Source organism: Epinephelus fuscoguttatus, linkage group LG1 (assembly GCF_011397635.1).
Source record: "Epinephelus fuscoguttatus linkage group LG1, E.fuscoguttatus.final_Chr_v1".
NCBI lineage: Eukaryota > Metazoa > Chordata > Actinopteri > Perciformes > Serranidae > Epinephelus > Epinephelus fuscoguttatus.
In genome coordinates, this window is record NC_064752.1 from 26,975,480 (window position 1) to 26,993,353 (window position 17,874).

The window sequence follows — 17,874 nt, forward strand, 5'->3', positions numbered from 1 at the left end:
TAGCATGTGTGCAAAACAATGACTGGATGCTAACACTGTATGATGTTTAGTAAGATTTAGTTTGTGCACAGGTAGTATGGCAGCATTATAAACATGGATGTGGCATTTTTTTTATCATTTTAGTGTTGTCTCAAAGTAGACAGCTAAAACAGGCAAGAATTAGGTCTTTGTTTTTAAAGGTGTCTTGTCATAAAGAGTTGGGGAAGTTTAGATTTTGACCTAATGGTTGTTGGATGAAACAACAAAAATAGATGGCAATCTGACAGTAATTGAGATATTGTGATACATACATTCAGATTACATTAGTTTCTAAGGGATGTTGAACTAACATACTACAAAAATCTGTTGCTGATAACTACAGCGAGAACACAACAGTTCCCTGCCATCATATTCAGCTCCTGCTTTCTGAAGGCAAAATCTGACAATGTGGCACTAGGACCCTGTGGAGACAGCAGCTCTGGTCCTGTTTCTCGCTGCCTCCTGCTCCATCTCTGCAGTCACTGTGTGTGAGTGGAGGGGGAAAGCAGAGAGTGAGCTGGTGTCTTTGCATGCATTTACATCAGCATCATTTCAGGAAAAAACCTCTGCTGCCACAGCTCAAGTCATCCAGGGAGGAGGATGCACGAGGCAGACCAAGGGATGGGAAGAGACACGGGCTCGTGTGGTGGGGAGCACCTCATCAGCATTTACAAGGTGCAGTGATTGATGTCCACTGTGTGCCTCAGCAGTGGGAGCTACACCAGGTTTTCATCCTCAGAGACCAAAAGCAGCAGACAGCTGCATCAGGAAATACTCTGATTCAGGTACATGATGCTCTCTCTCTGCTTCTCCCCCTCACGCTCCCTGATTCTCACCACATTTCTCGCTTGCTCTCACCCTCTTCCTCTGATCTGCTCTTTACATACTGCTGAGTGCAACGACAAGTCAAATTCAATTGTGATGTGATATATAGAGTATGGGCCTTGCTTTATACAGTGGGTGTAATGCATTAATGATTAATATATAAATGAGTAGGCGGTAAGACATGACTAAACCAGGCAGGAGGGTTAACTGAATTGGGAGTACCCCTATGTGTGATTTAGAGATGTTGCTCATTGAGGGCAGTCATTCATAGGTGATGAAGGAGGTTAGAGCTCAGTTCTTACCCCGATTCATAATGTTGTCACCGCAGACAAGAGCCAGAACATCCCAGGCTTTTGTTACATCTGTGGCAGAGAGCATTCATGGCAGTAAGCAACTGGATTTTCTAGATCTGACACACACTTATAGCAGCAGCCACCCCTGTTTGTTTGTTCTCTGTAGGCAATATGCAGACAGCCTCTGCAACCTATGAATACCCACATGTTTTCCATTTAAAACACTACACTCACTCATATTTAATGGCAGATATGCTACTGTAGTACATGTCCACAAGCAAAATCATTGGATCTCAGACCCACACACTGGGGTACACACTTGTGAGGCCTTCCAGAAATCTGCACTTGTGTGGGTTTTCTTGTTTGCTTGTTTTTTTTTAGCCATGCAGAATCAGTTCAGACTCTGCATATACATATCCAACAAGAGCTCACACAGCAGGTGTAGATGTGATGGAAAAGGACTATCACCTATTTCTTTATACGACTGGTTTTGGGGAACTGGCGTGCATTCGTGCATTGGCAGGATGTGTGCTTGAAAAGTATTCACCACCAGCAGCTCCCCAGCAAAGGAGCAGACTGGATTCATTCTTGAGCGTAATAAAGGTGTAAAGAAGGTGGTCCAAAATCCTTTATTTGTTTATCTTTCTAGAGGATCAGTGTGATCGTACACGTGTGTTTTGGGCATCTTGATTTATGAAGTATAGTCTGTTCAAGTGGCTCAGGTCCTTTGCACGATGATTTGTGGTTGCTGAAATCATTTCACTCCTTCAGTTTTCTCAGCATGTTGCTAAAAAGGTGCCAAGTGTCCCTGCTTTGAATAATGCATACTTAATTGAGTTAATTGGTTTGAGGGCTGGTTTTGGATTACCTTATCAGTTAGAGTGCCTTAACGGAGATTTGAGAGGCTAAGGAGGATTTTATAAAACTTCATTCGAGTGTATAATTCTTAACGATAACTTGGGCAAAAAGTGGAGCTCAGCACGAGTGACGGATTGAATGGATTAGTTCATATGACCAAGAAGTGCAAATAAGGGGTTGATCATTGAAGGGTTACACATGCAAACTCAGGTGGACACATATTTATAATTAATGCTTATCTTTCTGTCTTGTTTTTAGGGTGGGTTGTGACTGATGGCAGACATGGAGACTTTCTAAATGGACAGGAATCATAAAATCAGAACCTCCTGACGATCGCAGCATCATCCTCTGGACTACAAGATAGCCTTTGACCTCATTTTCAAGCCACTGTTTTCTGGCCGTACTTCCTGGCTTTGAAGGATGGGTGATGGGCCTGTGACTGCTCCTGCCTGCCTGCCTCATCCCACCCTTCAATGGAGCCGATGTGGAACTCCTCCCACCCACCTCCACAGCTCATGTCCAACATGTCTGCCTCCTATCTGCCCGAGGGCTGGGCTCTGTCCCAGTCGCTAGCCCTGCTGGCCATGCTGCTCATGGATCTGCTGGCTGTGGTGGGTAATGTGGCTGTCATGGCGGTCATTGCTAAGGCCCCGCAGCTCCACAAGTTTGCCTTTGTTTTCCACCTGTGCGTGGTGGACCTGCTGGCAGCCCTGGTGCTGATGCCTCTCGGCATGCTCTCAAGCCGAGCCTTCTTCGGGGAAGCCCTGTGCCGGAGCTACCTCTTCCTCAGTGTGTGCCTGGTTAGCGCTGCCATCCTCTCTATCTCTGTAATCAATGTGGAGCGGTATTACTACATCATACACCCGATGCGCTATGAAGTGAAGATGACTGTTGGCCTGGTAGCGTCAGTTCTGGTGGGGATATGGGTCAAAGCCTTGGTCATGTCTGTTCTGCCGCTGCTCGCTTGGTTCCTGCAAGGTGGACGAACTCCTCTTCTGGAGAGTAGTGGGGTTGGGGGAGGAGGAGGTGGGGCTGTCCCATCTCCACCTGCTCAGGGTCACAGGCGCTGTTCACTACATTGGACAGGTGGAGGGTCAAACCGTTTGGCCTTTATGGTCCTGTTCACTCTGGTGTATTTCTTGTGTCCACTACTGGTCATTCTTGTTGTGTATTGCAATATGTTCAAAGTGGCTCGGGTAGCAGCCATGCACCATGGGCCTCTGCCTACCTGGATGGACACGCCTCGTCGCCAGCGGTCAGAGTCACTCAGCAGCCGTTCCACTATGGTCACCAGCTCTGGGACGGGGACTGGGACGGGCAGAGCGACTCCGCAGCGTCCCTTTGGGGGAGGAAAGGCTGCAGCAGTGTTGGCAGCAGTCGGCGGACAATTCCTCTGCTGCTGGTTGCCCTACTTTACTTTTCACCTGTATTCTGCACTGGCTGCCAGCCCTCCAGCCACACTCGCCTCGCTGGAGGAGGTGGTCACCTGGATTGGCTACTTCTGCTTCACGTCCAATCCCTTCTTCTACGGCTGTCTCAACAGACAGATCCGGGAGGAGCTGGGCAAGCACCTGCCCTGTCTGTTTCGTCGAGCGGGGGTTGAGTTGGAGGACAGACTGCCCAGCCGTGAAGGATCCATAGAGGAGAATTTCCTTCAGTTTCTTCAGGGCACCGGCTGCAACTTGGATCCTCAAAACTCTCACAGCACCTCCAGCCCTAAAGGGGAGGCCTGCTGCCCTGTGGCTCAGTCCCAACCAGCGGAGCCAGCGCAGCCCATACCGATAGATTTCCGTATCCCTGGACAAATTGCAGAGGAGACTTCAGAGTTTATTGAGACTGAACAGGCGAAAAACAACCATATATACACAGACAATTAAGTTCTAATGTCTTTATTTCCTAAAAAATTATTTCAATCATTCAAATATGAACTGTGCCAGGAGTTATTTCAGTGAAAACATGTTTCTCTATTTCTACTGAAAGCTGTCCAACAGGTAGCTCAGTTAATTAAAATGACTTTAAAGTATATCTTCGAATCATTGCACTTTGCATCATCAGATTTCATCCTTAAAAAGTCACAATTAAATGCAGTTGTTTCAGATGCATTTCTGTTGTTTGTGAACAGGGAAATTACTGCTTGAGTTTAAAAATGGCAAAAACAACCTTCCACACTACACTGCTCAGCTCTGTACAGTACATGGCATTTATGACAACTATTGGTGTAACTTGTTAAAGCCTTTTTAAAGATAAAAACATTGATCATACATATGTTTGATTCGGTGAAGGTCACTTCTTCAGAGTTAAATGTTTTCAGAACATCCCTTTGCTGAAATACACAACTCCCTCACAATTACTGACTTTACTATTGTGTGATGAAGCTCTGCTGTGAGAACAATCACCTTTGGTGTTCAGAAATGAAGATTAAACGGCTCCACACACCAACTGATACTGCATTTGTAACTGCCAAATCAATCATGTTTTTGAGACTCAGCTAAGTTGATTATTTTTGAATAAGTAATGTCAAAGAAGACAGCAATAAAATACACAAAATTACAAGTATTTCGGGAATCAACTGAGGGAATAGCACTACTGTCACTTTTAATTGGTAGCTGTGCTCTCATCAGTGATAATGCCACTTTTAACCCTCATGCCAGTCTAATTATAATCGATTAGGAGGCGTATGTATCGTGGCTGAACTCTCATGGAATTGCAGCGAGTTGTTTACAGATAACCACCTGACTTTTCCTTTCTTTGGTGCTTGTCCAAACACATCTTTTATTTTTATTTCCTGAACAGCAGATCTGTTGTGATTCAGTTCGGGATGCAGGTTAACTTCATAACTCATCTTAAGAGTCACCCAGCTTTCTGCCATGTGATGTATTTATCAGTGTATTTGGATATAGATCTTAAAAATCAGTATTCTCTTCATGACTGCATTACGTTCAAATATGATTCTATTTCTTACATTTGTTAAATGTACTAAATTGTATGTTATGTTTGGTAAAACTGTATAAGTTTGGGTTGTGTGTTTCACCCAGCACACCCATTTTTCTTTTTATTGGTGTAAATTTGTTATGATTTTCATTACAAGGAAGCTGATGTATTTTGACATGTATGCAGTAACTGCCTTCTTTATTTGTTTTTTAACCCAGAAGGAGAATATATTTAGATTTAGTTTGACTCCCCTGCTCATCAGGGTTTTTACAGTACCTCACATGCAGGAAGAAAACATTATGTTACAGTCCTGCGCAGGTCAGTGTCAAGTACGACTCCTGCACACTTTATTCTGATGTTGCAAGGAGAATAAAGCAGGTGCGACTTGCTCGTTTATTAGTAATGAGGGTGCAGAATTTGCTAATCTTTTGATGATGACATGAAGTGGTCTTTTATAGCAAACTGTTAGGGATCAATATGATAAATGTATAATGTTTGATTGAAATGACTTTCTTACGTAACGTGGATACAGGGTTTTTAAGATATTTTTTGAGTGACGATGCCAATCCAAAATCAAAAGCTTGTTGAGCTTGATATCCTCTTTTCATCCCGTCTGAATATCCCAAACTGTGAATGATGTTTGTGTTAGGATTTTCACTTGTTCAGAGGTTGTTTTTTATGCTGTGATTAAAATAAAAGAATGACTTCCACTGTACTGCAAGGACATGAATGTGTTTTAGAAAAATACACGGCTAAAAGTTGAGTGAGAGATGCTGTTGTAATAAAGAGTTTCTATGTTTGTAAAACATTTTGGATGCATTCTCATGATTTTACCAACGTCATGGGGCTGCTGCTCGCACCAATAGAGAAAGACTCCAAATATATGTGGCTTATTTTACCTAGCGTCTTAGTGTGTGTGGCTTAATCGCTCTGCTTTGCTTTGATATTTCATTGCAAAGAGGAGGGTGGGAGGATACAGTTCAAACACTTTGACCTTAAGGTAACATTTAAACTTCAAAAGGCTAAAGCCAGTGGAATGACCTTCATCAGAGAGGAAAGATAAAACCGTCGATAGATAGATAGATAGATAGATACATAGATAGATAGATAGATAGATAGATAGATAGATAGATATGAAATGCATCCTGCCACTGACGCTGTGTGTTCAGTTGGAAGATGCTGGTGTGCGACAGGCCTCACACCTCAACGATGGACCTCAGTCAAACCGCCCCCAGCTTCGCCAGGCTCTGCCATCCCCATGGCAATTATTACCTAGTGACATTTCTCAGTGCTGTAGTGGGCGGGAGGAGGAGCGTACTCTATTGGGAATCCAACAAGACACCCTTATCTGAGACTTCTTAAAATACATTCTCCAGACTAAACCACAGCTGACATTTTTTGTTGGTGTTATTTTTTTTTTTCAGAGTCTTGGGATTGCTTGTATGAGTAGCTCATACTGTAAACTGGAATAATACTCTCTGTTCTATTCTGCTGTTTGGAATGACCTTTGATTATTTCCTGGTACTTTTGGACTGGTTTACATTTGTGTCATATTTGCTGAAAGTGTGTCTGTATTCTGAAAGAAGTACCTGAGACTGATCATCTGTGAAAGAAATTATGTCCCTCGTCTTCCTTCTGTTTCAAGTAGAGTTTGCAAAAATGTACTGTGGTGCACCAAAAACAATTCCAATCAGATATGCAACAGAAAAAAGATTCTCGCTACCTAACGCTAAAACAAATATAATGCAGAAAACAGTCCTGCACAGAGCCATGTTCAGGTGGAATTTAATGCCAATGTATATTGTTCAAGAGAATATTAAGGACTGCTTCATAATTGTGTTAAAACAGCATCTGCAAACATTTCAGGAACAATGAATTGTATTCGTAAATTATAGACATGATGCTTGTATTGTGAAAGTAGAAATCTCCCTTGGAAGATAACGAGATGTGTTATTTAATACCCTGTTTTCTTGGAATTAAATGTGTGAAAGCGCAGGATGGGTAATACATATTTCAAGGTCAGACAGTCTAGGATTTATAAATTACTATGGATCTGTCTGAAGGTCAAAGTCAGGTCTGCTACAAATTCTCAGAAATTGTGGCTGAACTATATTTCCATGCCTGGCTCAATTTCTGTTAAAGTGATGAAGATTTTGTTTCTTTTGCATACTCAGTGTTAAACCAACAAGATGAGCTGAGTGTATGCATGTGTGTATGTGTGAGTGTGACCCCTGGAAGAATAGCCAGTGCTTATGCTGGTGCTAATGGGGATCCAAATAACGAAAGAAAAAGAGCCGAGGAGTCTCACACGCAGCTGTCAGTCAAGTCAATCACTGCTTGTGAGCTGAGGTCAAACTGTCAAACTAGGCAGCACTGATTAAATATGAAACAAAATTCTGTTACTGCATGGCCTATGAAATGTTTTCAGAAACATATTTTAGTGTACTGTTTACCTGTAACATGAGAAATATTGTGACACAGCTGCCATGTTGGACCACAGCGACTTTCTCGTGTTACAACTAAACAGTACACTAAAATATGTTTCTGAAAACAAATAAGGAGAGAAAAAAGCAACCCAGTAATAGTATCTTATTTTATCAGCGCCGCCTAGTTTGACAGTTTGACTGCAGTTCACAGAGCGATTGACATGATTGACAGCTGTGTTACCTCCAGTACTCCTCACCCCTCATTTGTTGTTTTCCTTCACATGCAGTAAGGACATTAGAATCGCTACAAGACAATAGAGTAGGCACAGGAATATGATTTTTTCCACATATTATCTGTCTCATTTAGTGCTGTGTGAATGTAGAGACAGTTTCAGCAAGTATGAAAAAAGTATTTTTACAATGAAAGTTACCTACTACAGCTTTAATATCTACATTTTTCTAAATTTAAATTTGAAGACTTTTATTCTTGCATTTACATTACTTTTTTGTTTTCCCAAATTGATTCCTGTGCTTTAAAAAATGTTACATGATAATGGTATAGTAAAGGTGCTGTGGCTGATAGCACCGGTTGTTCACAATAAAATCAACCTAACCTGATAGTTACTATTGTTGAAATGCACTTTTCATGTATGTGTCAAGATTAGAGCTGCATGCAAACAGAAAAAAATACAAGCACAACACAGGTTGCAAACAAAGGAATTTCAGGTTACAGTAGAAAGTGGAGAACAGAATGTGGAGGCTAGATCAGCCAAAGAAAACAGTGTCAGGCATTTGGCAGTTTGTACTGACTGTACGCCTGGACGAGGGCAAAGAGTGTTTAACTGGAGCAAAGTGATGAACCATGGCCTGGATGCACGAGAGCCCTGAGCGGGAGTAAAAGAGGGAAGTGAGACGGGAATAACCATAAATGCATGTAGATAAGGCATCAGCTTATTATAGAGCAAAGATATGGAACATTAAATAGAGCTACACAAATGCTGTACAACAGACATGTCCAAAGTCCAGGGCTTGTTATTCAAAATATATAACATGTGGTCCACCCCACATTATTGGTTAGTCAAGCAGGTTCAGTTCGTATTTCATCCGTTCACCTATTGATGTTGGGACTATCACACAGTTTGCAGACATGCACCAAGTAGAAACTACACAGGTGGAGCTATTACACTTTCATAAACAGACGGTAAACAAGAAAATGAACAATAACTTAACACCAGATATTTCCTGCTAGGTGGCAGACACGACCACAGCAAAGATGCGTAAAGTCAAGACAACAGTTGAATAACTTTTCACTTAAAGATGAAACAGTTGCGTTTGTCCCATTTATATAAGTATATATATATATGATTTCTTTTAAATAACCCTCCCAGCTCACATCATGTTATCTGGCCCCCATTCAACAAAGTTTTGGACATCTCTGCTGTACAAGCTTGAAGCTGCAGTAATAATTTTCTTTGCCACTTGGGGGCAGTAGAGCTACATGAAACTAAAACACTGACATATTGTCAGTTTATAAAATCTATGTGATCTTAGCGAATGGCTTTTGGAGTCGCGTCTTCGGCCAACACAGTTTCCTGTCTCGCTGTGAAGAGCGCACATGATTATACTGTGATGCTGTTAATCATATGGGATGATTTGATTTCAAATTTACATTTCTGAGAAATTCTGAACAGCAGTCTTCACTGTATTCTGCTGCCACAAGCTGTTCACTGAGTGTTATTTTAGTTGTAGTTGTTACTGCCCTTGTGCCATAAGGGCAATACTGTCACTAAACAAACCCAAAAAAGTTGACTCCAGATGTTTCCTGCTGCCCGCTATCAAGAAGAAGTGAAAGCAGATGGACAAGTGGGTTGCAGCTGGATTCTGTTGCAGAAACAAACCTGGATGAAGACATAGAGGACAAGAAAAAAACAACATGATTTCTTTGTTTCCACCAACTTTTCAGGCACATTATTAGCATTCAACAAAAGAGAGAGATTTACAAAGACAAATAGGCTAAAATAATTTCAATATTTGCAGATGCTACTACATGAATGATATAATCCATAACACAGTTACCTTTGTACTTTTCCGCACATACAACATGTAGCATTGAACACTGATGGTGTTAATATGAGCCTTTTAATGACACTCTGTTGTCTCTTATTATATATAATTAAGAGTCAAACCTTGTACAGCACCAGTGAATATATCAACATCACATCATGATAATATTGTAACAGGATCGACTAAATTACTCTACATCTTATCTGTTGGTTTTAAAAAGGGTCAGTGGGTTTATATTCATGAGTGACACACATGGTGAAATGTTGGACTTCAGTCTTGAAAGCCCTGAGTCAGCCGACGCTGCACTGTATGTGTTCCCATTTTTACTTCACTGGCAGTCGTCCAGTTTGCTTTTGCAAACAGCCTGTCTGGGTGTTGCTTGAACACACCAACTAAGGCTTTTTACAGCTAATTTACTTCTTAGGCCTGGTGCACTGCGTTGAAATAACAAGTGGGATCTGTTTAAGTGGTGATGTATTTTGGTACAACTTTAAGAGACTTTAACTTTAACTGAGTAATACAATTTCTGATACTTTCCACTTTGACTTGACAACATTTCAGAGGGACATATACTTTTTGCACCACTAAATATATTTGACATTTATTACAGTTTAAGATATTAAAAACTTTTATTAAGCATATTAAATACAAATCATTATTGTGCAGTAAATTAAAATATCCAAGATGATATTAAACTGCTAAATTTAGCTTCACCTCGACCTTCTACCTACAAGTACATTTTTATTTTTTATTTTTTAGTTAATTATCTAAGCATACAATATTGTTTCATTTAGTTTTCATTTTTTTTCTGAAGTCTAGTTTTTATTTTTATTTCAGTTTACTGAAATGTTTTTTCACACCTAGTTTTAGTTTCTAGTTTGCTTTAAGTTACCTTAACCTTGCCCTCACTTGACCCCCTCAGACCTGCAAAGGACTGTGTGCTGGAATCGAGCCGGTGGCCCCTGCAGCAAGGACACTGCCTCTACACATTGGGTGCCTGCTCTACCCACTGAGCTACAGGGCACACCAGTACTTTTACTCTTTAAAGTATAAAGTTAAACACATCTGTGAGACAAATTTTGAATGGGAATTTTCTACTTGTAATTGAGTATTTTTACATTGTAGTGCTACTTTTTATATGGTCAATTTCCTTAATCACTAGGTCTGATGAGGGCAAGGTTCTTATTATTAACTAAAACTAAACTAGAAACTAAAACTAGGTGTGAAAAAACATTTCAGTAAACTGAAATAAAAATAAAAACTAGATGTTAGAAAAAAAGACTAACTGAAAGAATATAATTAGCTTAAATAGCTAACTAGTTAGTTATTCAGAAAACATCTTAAGTTTTAGTCTTTGTTGGTCAAATTGATCAACACAGGAGGCACTGGAGCGTATGTTTATTGAGACTATGATGTTTACATGACTGGGGGCTAAATGTCTTCACAAAGTGTTGTGTTTGTACAGTAATACCTACTCTGAATGTCTTCAGTCTTGCCCCTAACAAACCCCCCATATTATAATTAAAATAATACATTCATTTTCCATAACCACTTATTCTGTTGGGAATTGCGGTGGGCTGGAGCCTATCCCTGCTGACATTGGGTGAGAGGCAGGGTACACCCTGGACAGGTCGCCAGACTATCACGGGACTGACACATAGAGACAGACAACCATTCACACTCACATTCACACCTACGGCCAATTTGGAGCGAATTAACCCGCATGTCTTTGGACTGTGGGAGGAAGCCGGAGTACCCAGAAGAACCCATGCTAATTCGGGGAGATCGTGCAGACCCTGCAGAGAGGGGCCCAACCCGGGGTTTGAACCCCCCATCCTGAGTTCAAACCAGGAACCCTCTTGCTGTGAGGCCACAATGCTAACCACTGCACCATGCCTCCACCATGCCTCCCAAATAAATTAATAAATAAATAGATTAAAATAAGATACAAAAAAATAAATAAAAACCAAGCTATAAGTAGAAAAATTAAAAAAGAACTGAAACAAGTAAACATATCCTGGAAACTAACTGAAACGAAGGTGAATTGATAAGAGAAATGAAAAAGAAATAAAAACTAGAGCACTCGGAGAGCGCAGACCTCCGCCAAGCAGCTCGGATTTCCCACCATTTTATTATTTTATCCACTTCGCTTCTTCTGTTCCTTGTCCCATTATCAACCTTTCCTGAAAATTTCATCAAAATCCATTCAAAACTTTTCGAGTTATTTTGCAGACAAACAGACCAACGGCGGCGAAAACATAACCTCCTTGGTGGAGGTAATAAACACTAATGAAAAATACATAAATGTAATATAAGTGACAGGGCCCACCCAGAGTTCACCCCATCCTGAGTACAAACCAGGAACCCTCTTGCTGTGAGGCCACAATGCCTCCCAGATAAATAAATAAATAAATTAATTAAAAATAAAATAAAATAAAATTAAATTAAATACTAAAACAAATTAACATAAACTGAAACAAGTGAACATACTCTGGAAACTAACTGAAACTGAGCTGACCTTTGCCCTCTGCTGACCTTTGGACCACCGCACAGTGTCACAGCGGGCGTCTCCTTTAAAACTTGTTTTAAGGAAACTGCATTTACGTCAAAACAGAAACCCACCTCCTCCAGCACGCGAAGACCGCCTGTGGTAACTAAATATTTACAACCTTAAAAGTATTGTTAATCCATTAATTCAGGTGTGACGTTAACGCGACGTTATTCACTGACGAAAAGTAACTGATGAAACGGTTAAACGTTAACAGCTACCGTTAAAGTCGAGGTAAGTTACCGTGGTCGAGTCCAGCTGTCAACGAGGCAGCGGAAACACATTTAAACATGCAGATATGTGAAGCCTTTTGGTAAAAGTTATCTTCGAGATAACCCAACTGCTCAGGTCTCACTGTTACTGATAGCTTATCAGCTCAGTCGCTAACGCATACGTACTGTCAGTTTAACGTATGTGCTTTGTCTCTGTCTGCAGGACATTTCCTGTCTCGCGCTAACTTCAGTCTGCTTCTGCTCCCAGCTGGTCCTCAACAATGTCAGGTGGTAAGTCTGCAAACAGCGACACGGTGCAAACAGCTGTCATTTAGCACAGGTACTTTGTTATGGACGAGATTACATAACTTGATGCTAGTGTATAATGCCTTTAGTTTGAAAGGTCTGAAGGCAGCTGCTAACCTCCAGCTGCTTTATGTACTTGATGTCAATAAGTCAGAGACACTCTGGCACTTTATCGTCTTCAGTGGCTGTGCAACACCCAAAATGGCTGTTAGAAAAATGGAGTCTGTCCATTACGTTATACAGCCCCAAAATCACAAATTTACCTCAAAGTGCTTTACATAAGACATCCTTTATCAGGGGTGTCAAACTCGTGTGAGTTCACCGGTAACACACAGCCCAATTTAATCTCAGATGGGCCGGACCAATAAAACCATCAAACAATAACCTATGCACGTCATCAGCTCCAAATATTTTCCCTTTTTTGTATAAAGAACTACAAGAACATTCTGTAGATGTTCATCCTTTCACAAAACAGATAAACAGCCTGAGATGTCTCAACAGTATGTCTCAGTGTTGCCACATTCAGGCAGTCTACTTCTCACTGTCATTACATGTGCACTTATCCAAACATTTCCTGATACAGATTCTTTTGAACTGAAGCTGCTGATTGACAATATTTAACATGGTCACAGTAAGTATTCATTATTATATCAGAGAACTGTATTCTGGTCAGGGTGGAAAAGCCTCTGTAATGCATTGCTGAACTTGCTCCTGAAACCTGGCACCCCTTAGTGTAGTCATCTAGTGGGACGGATTGGACACTTAGGTGGGCTGGTTCTGGCCCAGGAGCCATGTGTTTGACACCCCTGCCTTATATCCTTATAGGCCTCTGTCTCAGATAAGGACAAAATAGTAATTATTTGGCATAAATATTCCTCTATTTGTAGTAAAAGTACTAATCTTTTAAAGGTCCAGTGCGAAGGATTTAGGTGGGTATATTGGCAGAAATTAAATTTACTTTAATAAGTATGTTTTCTTTGGTGTATAATCATCTGAAAATAAGAATTGTTTTGTTTTCGTAAATTCAGAATGAGCTGTTTATATCTGCATGGAGCCAGTTCTCATCCACTGAGTCCGCCATGTTGCACTGCCATGTTTCTACAGAACAAACAAAGCAAACACTGGCTATAGACAGGGCCATTCTCATTTTTGTGTCGCCCACTGTTGTTAGCAGCCCCTCCGCAATGAGCTGTGCTGGAAAAACACAGATTTTTTAAAACATGAAACCTTTTTTAACTGGTTTAAAGCCTTAGGTCAGTTTTCTTTGGAAAGGAGTAGACCTATAATTCAGCTCCTGGTAAAAATCTCCTGAATGTCTGGGTCTACAGTTATCAGAAAAAAGGTGAGCACACATTAGCAGGTGCTGAGCTAGCGGCCTACTGCAACGTGCCAAAAACTGTAATGTAAAACTGCTTTATTCACTGTTGGTACCAATTTTGATCTTCTCGAGTCTCATTTTTAAACATTGTGTATGCACAAAAAGAGGCCTGAAAGAGGCATGTGCCTTGATGGGAGAAACTTTGACCCATGCTTAGGAACATTTTGGAGATGGGTAATTGGCGCCGCATATGGTGAGGTGGAAGCCTGATTGTAGAAATCTTTAAATATTTTTTTAGGGGATAATTTGGCTCCAGGTAAAAACCACCTGAACAATGAACACTGAAGGCATCCTTACCAGGAGTTCATGCCTGGCACATGGAGAAGTTTCAGCTGGTTGTAATCTGCAATCCTCACTGCTTGATGCCACTAAATCCTACACACTGTTCATTTAAGATTAATGTTTCAAATGTTGAAAAGTACTGATAAAACTAAACTGGAATAGCTGTTTAAAACAGTTGAGAAGGGAATGTCATTGAAAATTTAATCATGTAATAAAACAAGCTGAAAAAACAAACAAACAAAAAAACATAAGTGCTTAGTTTCAGTTAGGTTTTTGCGAATGGTTACCATCAGTCCTTGTGATTAGCAGAGGCATTGTTAATATGGCTCTGATTTGTCAAATTCTAAAACAATCACAGGTTTGCTTTTCTCATTCATAGGTGTGGCAACATCAGCCTTTGAATGCAAATTGTACTTAATCTAATTAAAGAAAATGTTGCTTTGTTCAGTCGGGTTTGATGGTGTTTTGCATTTCCTATGAAAGGTTTTACATTGAAAGAGAGAGCACTGAGTTTTTTTGGTGTATGGCCTCTGCAAACAAAATGCTGGATTCCATGAGCTTTGCTCTGTGGGAGTGGGGGAAAAAATCCCCAAGCAGCCGGTGATATGCACAGTGGTCTCATTTTTAGCAAAAGGGTGTGCAGACAGACAGCTTAAGCAAACAGGAGGCAAAGAGAAACCCAAAGAAGGAATAACGAGAACAGTCAGGCTGGCATAATTGATCGCTGCTTCCAGGTAAGGCCTTAAGGAATGTGAGTTATTTGGTTTTAGCAAAATATGTGACATAATTGTGGGGGTAGATTTTCATTTCAGACAAATGTAGGCTTCTGTTTTTTACCCTTTGCTGCTGCTGCTGCACCAGATGGTGAGCGTCAGCTCTCTCAAAAACTAGGTCAGATTTCAGAAAAGGCTGAAGACACCCAGAAACAAGATTTTTTACTTTAACTTGGGGAAGATAAACCTTGAATTCTTACACTTATGTCAGTCACCCAGCAGAATATTTATCCTTGAAAGATGTTGTTGCCAGGCTCATCTTACAGAAATGTTTAATTGCAGTTGTTTGATTTTGCTACTACAGCTCTAGTTTCAGTCTTCTAGGCATAGTTTGAATAGATTTGTGATTGGTTTAATCTATGTTTTAAGCTTAATTTCACACAAATTCTAACAGAAAATAGTTTACAGATTTACAGATATCAGTGTGGTCGGTTTCAGTGTTTCGCAGTCTGGTCTCAGGCATAGTTGTGTTTCCAGTGTTGTACAGTTTACTTGCAAAAACTTTCAGCATAATCCTGCAGTTGCAACATCAGTTGTATTCTGAAGTGTTCAGGTGGTTGGACGGTGATCAAGGAAATTAATGATCAACGGTTGGATTTTGAGTTGGTTAGTCAGTTAATAGAGGTACAGTATATCTGAAACTAAGTTCTATGCTGTATGCAGCGAGTATAGATGATCACACTCACTAAATGATCACTATGCTACATTTAAATCATCTGTGAAGCCCCTTATTGCTGTGTTTATTGTTTGTGTAAACAAAATGTTTGTTCTTACGTCTGTATGATTTGATAAACTGAAGCTGCTCGAGCAGAAATTGTGTGCTGAAAAAGAACTAACAGGTTTTTGTCAAACTGCTTAACATGTTCCTACCACTAGATGGAGATCTTTACTTTTTTTTTATAGCTCTCATGCTCTGAGTCAGTGAGTAAGTGAGGGATCTCATAGATCCAAAATACAGTGTTACATAGTCAAAGGTCAGTGTCCTTCAGCTTCAGTAATATAAGATAGATTTGTCACAGTTCTGAAATTATTTTATTGAGTTGTTTTAGTTCTATTCAGCGTAGAACCTGGGAAGTCTGAGATAAGCTTCATATTTTTGAAAAGCCAAATTAGACACGCAATCACAATCAATCACATGTAGTAAAAATGTATTTTTGTGTGAGGAATAATTTTTAGTTTTGGAGTTTATAAGGACTTTCAAAGATTTTTATTTTACATTTAAATGGTTGCATGGGTGTACAGCAGTAGGTGTCAGTAAAGCAATCTTTTGGTAAACAAAAAACCAGCTTTCTTCATTTTACTTTGTTAGGGTCTGCTGACTTGTTGAAGTTTGTGTAGTTACTACAATTTAAATCAGAGCGTGTAATATTATAATAAATGCCATCAATCTACAGGAACCAGATGAGAGGAAGTTGTGTGTGCTTGTCACAGGTTGCATTAGTAACCTTGTTGGGCATTGGTTGTCACTATTTATAATATATCATGTCAGGCGGGCCTTGCTGTGTGTGTTTAGGCTATCTGACTCCCCTCAGAATTTTCCAGCAAAGAAGATTGAGAGTTCACTAGTCAGCTTACACACTAAGCTGGTTTCTGTGCTGATCCACTCTGACCGGTCTGTTTTCTTTGACTTTTTTGTCGCTTGCCTTTCATCTGGATCCCTTTCTCTCGGTTGAATACACATTCTCTGGATATCTTGAGTATCTAATTGCTATTTTTAGATGAGTGGAAAAAACTTTTGTCCTTCACTCACCTTGGCGTTCAGCTGGCGGGGTGCTGTCGGTCTCCATGCTTGCTGCCTGTCATGCTAGCTACACACTTTGATCTGCAATGCCCTCCTCTGTGGCTGTTTTTCCCTGCATCAGCTCCAGGAAGCTCATTCCTTGGTTGCTAGGGCAACCAAGGAGGATGGCCCCCAGCGTGATCTGGGGAAGCCTTGGGCTGCCTTTCAGCTCGTCGCTGTGCAGCATGCCTCCTGACCCGCTGCTGGCTAGGAGGAGGAGGAGCCAAATCTGCAGAGGAGCTTTTCCAGGCCCAGTATGGGTCCTGCTGCCCCGCTGCCCCATCATGAGACAGAGCTCCAGCGTTAGAGCTAGTGCTCCTCTCTCCCTCTGCTGGCCACTGCGCAGCTCTGACTCGCTCTGCTCCAGTAGTAACAGGAGCACAGGCGGCAAGATGTCATCCTCTTCCTTCTCCTCCTCCTCCAACAACGATGGACAAGGAAAGCCTAAATCTAAATCCCCTTTTCACAAAAGGGGGAGCCTGCAAAGCACCACCAGCCCTGGTAAGTTTGGGTGAGAGGGGGTCCCATGTGAGGAATGAGTAAACTCTGAATGTGGAGTCAGAAAATGACACAGATGCTTGGGCAGTGGCTTTTAGGAATGCATGCTGCTCACCAGGAGCACTAAGGGAGGGAACTGAGTTTCCAGAGATGGAGACTACTGCAACTCTGGTTAACAGATCAGTTTTGTTTTGATTCTGTTGTTGGGATGTTGGTTTGATTAGTTTGAAGCTTTGACTGATGTTGTATGTTTAGCATTCAGCATGCGTGCTGCTCTGTGTGGGGCTGTAATGCAATTCACTACCAAAAGTATTTGTCTAAACTAGATGATAACTGTTCAGTAACTGACACTCGGTTCTTACTGTGCAGTAAATATACGATAATAGCTAAACTTAAGCACATTAAAATACATATCAGAATCTTTTTTAATTGATTTTACTGTCTTTTTGTGCATACTGGTGAAAGAACACACTGTATAAGAGCTCCCTTTTTCCGAGTGTTTCCCAAGCTCTTATGTGGGTAGCCCGCTCAAACAGATGTGCACCCATTAGGTTATATATTGATTATTTCTCCTCCAGGGTTGACCTGCTGAACAATGTAAATCATTTTTACAAAGTTATTATGTATTTTACTTTTTTGCATGTTTAATGCAAGAAGGTTAAAGGGATACCCAGCACCCAAT

At 40.8% G+C, this 17,874-nt stretch overlaps 2 protein-coding genes across 7 annotated transcripts in view; both read left to right on the forward strand.

The window, feature by feature from the left end:
- Positions 1–523: 523 nt before the first annotated feature.
- LOC125890340 (G-protein coupled receptor 61-like) lies at positions 524–6,958 on the forward strand. The gene is made up of 2 exons (XM_049578962.1): positions 524–803; positions 2,253–6,958. The coding sequence occupies exon 2, from the start codon at positions 2,468–2,470 to the stop codon at positions 3,869–3,871; it is 1,404 nt and encodes a 467-aa protein (XP_049434919.1). The 5' UTR covers positions 524–803; positions 2,253–2,467; the 3' UTR covers positions 3,872–6,958.
- A 5,050-nt stretch (positions 6,959–12,008) lies between these two features.
- Positions 12,009–17,874, forward strand: part of LOC125889826 (AMP deaminase 2-like) — a 41,326-nt gene continuing 35,460 nt past the window's right edge. Inside the window, exons 1-2 of one of the 6 annotated variants that reach the window (XM_049578404.1) lie at positions 12,009–12,065; positions 12,399–12,466. In XM_049578404.1, the coding sequence (XP_049434361.1) occupies positions 12,457–12,466 (10 nt within the window). In that variant the 5' untranslated portion in view covers positions 12,009–12,065; positions 12,399–12,456. The other 5 variants (XM_049578235.1, XM_049578317.1, XM_049578582.1 and 2 more) reach the window with 5 other exon arrangements.